Source organism: Otolemur garnettii, unplaced genomic scaffold (assembly GCF_000181295.1).
Source record: "Otolemur garnettii isolate 467f Iridium unplaced genomic scaffold, OtoGar3 scaffold00008, whole genome shotgun sequence".
NCBI lineage: Eukaryota > Metazoa > Chordata > Mammalia > Primates > Galagidae > Otolemur > Otolemur garnettii.
The window spans coordinates 12,048,871-12,051,664 of NW_003852403.1; the positions used below are offsets into that span (position 1 = coordinate 12,048,871).

A 2,794-nucleotide genomic window follows, 5' to 3' on the forward strand; every position below is an offset into this window, starting at 1 on the left:
TTAACTCCTTGTTGTTAGTCACTGAAGGTATTCCCAGTTTGTATTTGTATTCCCATTACAAATGATGCTTCAGTGAGTCATGTTATTCGTACATCTTCACATACTTGGCCTGATTGTTTCTGTAGGACAGATTCCTAGAGATAGAATTGCTAGTCAAATCTCTACCAATAGATACTTAAATTGCACATTTAATATGTGCCAAGCATGATGTAACACATACTTAATTTGTTCTCACAACAATTTTATGAGGTGTGTATTGTTATTTTATCCATTTTATAAGTGATAAACCTGAGACTTGCTTGGAGAGTTTAATTAAGTTGCCCAGGGTTGTATTATTAGTAAGTAGCACAGCCAGGGGGTGATACTTTTAATTCTAAATACCTTTCCTAGTAGATATTGAAGCCTTACCTAGTAAATTTTCTTTCTTTCTTTTTTTTTTGGAGGCAGAGTCTCACTTTGTTGCCCTCAGTAGAGTGCTGTGGCATCACAGCTCACAGCAACCTCAAACTTTCGGGTTTAAGCTATTCTCTTGCCTCAGCCTCCCAAGTAACAGGGACTATAGAGGCCCGCCACAATGCTCAGGTATTTTTTTTTTTTAACTTAGCAGGCCTGGACCAGGTTTGAACCCACCAGCCCCAGAACACGTGGCTGGTGCCCTATACACTGAGCTATGGGTGCCGCCTTTACCTAGTAAATTTTCATGCTGGTTACTATTGTTTATATAGCCTTCTCCAGTGATTTCAGTATACCTTTATTTCTGAAGTGTGCTAGGATTCCTAGTAAGGAAGAGAGTTCTGGATTCTGTCCATCCTTCTTCCCTTAGGAATTTTATTTTTCTGAGTTCTTTTTATTCCCATTTATGATTTGATTATCAGCCCCTCATTTTTCCCTGAATTATCTCAGGGCTTCAAGGCAATCAGAAAATGGTCCTTCTTAACAAAAAGTATGAAGACATTTGACAAAAACAATAAAATTAACAATTTTAGAAGCTTATTTGGTGTCTAAGTATGTTGGTGTATGTGTTCTTGATAAGATTGTTTTGTAGCTCATTTATTTAATAAATACACCTTTTTCTAACCAAATAAATAAAATGTGAGTCTTTTTTCTTATGTTAAATCTGTTTAGAGAAAGGCATTTGCTGTGCTGTTTATTTTAATATTCTTTTTATTTTAAAATTTACAGTTGCTTTGAATAAGTTGAGATAATAAACAGCTATGTTAGTAATCAACAAAACAAACATTAGGCAGCATGGCATAAAACTTAAGATCAGAGGATTAGAATCCTATTGCCATCACTTAGGAATTTTGTGATTTTGGACAAGTTACCTAAGCTCCTTTCTTTTGTTTCCTCAGTTGTAAAATAGAGATAATGTAATATACTCCATAGTGTTGTTTGAGGAATAAATGAGAGGGGATTAATTATTTGGTGCTTGACACATTTTAAGTACTAAGTAAATGTTAGCTGCTATTATTTTTGACATCATTTTATTCACTAATAAATCTGAGAAGACCAGTCTGTTAATTGTTTTTATATTGAACAATCTTTAAATCTAAATAATTAAATAGATTAGTTGACTCATTCATTCAACAAGTATTGGGCCATGCCTGGTAGCTCATATCTATAATCCTGGCACTTTGAGAGGCCAAGGTGGTAGGATTGCTTGAGACCAGGAGTTTGAAACCAGCCTGGGCAATAGTGAGACCCTGTCTCTACCAGATATTTAAAAATTAGCAGGGAGTGGTGGTATGCACCTGTAGTCTCAGCTACTAGAGAGGTAGAGGCCGGAGGATCACTTGAGCCTAGGAGCTGGAGGTTACATTGAGCTATGATGATGCCACTACATTTCAGCTTGGATGACAGAGCAAGACGCTGTCTCAGATAAAAACAAAAAAATTCCCAAATGTTTATTGCATATCTATTTGCTAGGTACTTTTCTAGGAATGGAGAATTAGAAGTGAATAGGATGATAAATTCTATTATTTCATTGAGCATATATTTTAATAAGTGACAAAGAGATAATAAAGAGTAATAAAGATGGTAAGGGAACTAGAGTCGGAGAAAAAGGAACAAAGATCAGGCAGCTTAGTTATAACAGAAGTGCAAGATAAATTCACTGGAAATATTTTCTTTTGCAGTGTGTCTTATATTTATGGGTTCTGAAGATTCTATACCCAAGCACATTATTTCTTCTGAGAGGCAACCATGAATGCAGACACCTTACTGAATATTTTACCTTTAAGCAGGAATGTGAGTACTGCCAGGGGATATGTTTTCGCTTCCTCAATACTCTTTTGGAGTGATGTTTATATTAAGAGTTAATGAAAACTTTACAGTGAGGCAGATTTCGTGTCTACACATAAAGCTTTGAGAAAAATTGTCAACTGTTCTCCAGTGTTTAATAATATTTAATTCAGAAGTTTTCATGTCAACTGTTTCCTATTAAGTTTAGTTATTACAAATGTACTTAGGAACAGTTGGAGTTTTGTATATAACTTTAATTTAAAAAATTTTTTTCTTAACAGGAAAAATAGAAAAAAACAAAGAAAAAAGTTGTTGCATTGGAGGTTTTTGTCCCTCAATTTTGAGACATTCCTGTAAAGATTCTTAACAAATTATTTCTGTTATCATTGTGGATCATTTCAAACATCTATTAATGAATTGAAATTCTTTTCTTTCTTTCTTTTTTGAGACAGAGCCTCACTCTGCCCTATCACCCTGGCTAGAGTGTGATGGCATCACAGCTCATAGCAATGAGCTCTCCAGCTCCTGGGCTTAAGCAATTCTCTTGCCTCAG

General features: G+C 35.0%; 1 protein-coding gene across 4 annotated transcripts in view; it reads left to right on the forward strand.

The window, feature by feature from the left end:
* Positions 1 to 2,794, forward strand: part of PPP3CB (protein phosphatase 3 catalytic subunit beta) — a 59,228-nt gene that overhangs the window by 18,569 nt on the left and 37,865 nt on the right. For all 4 annotated transcript variants that reach the window (XM_012801402.1, XM_003783557.2, XM_003783556.2 and 1 more), the window contains exon 4: positions 2,136 to 2,247. In XM_012801402.1, coding sequence (XP_012656856.1) covers positions 2,136 to 2,247 — 112 coding nt within the window. The remainder of the gene's footprint in view (positions 1 to 2,135; positions 2,248 to 2,794) is intronic.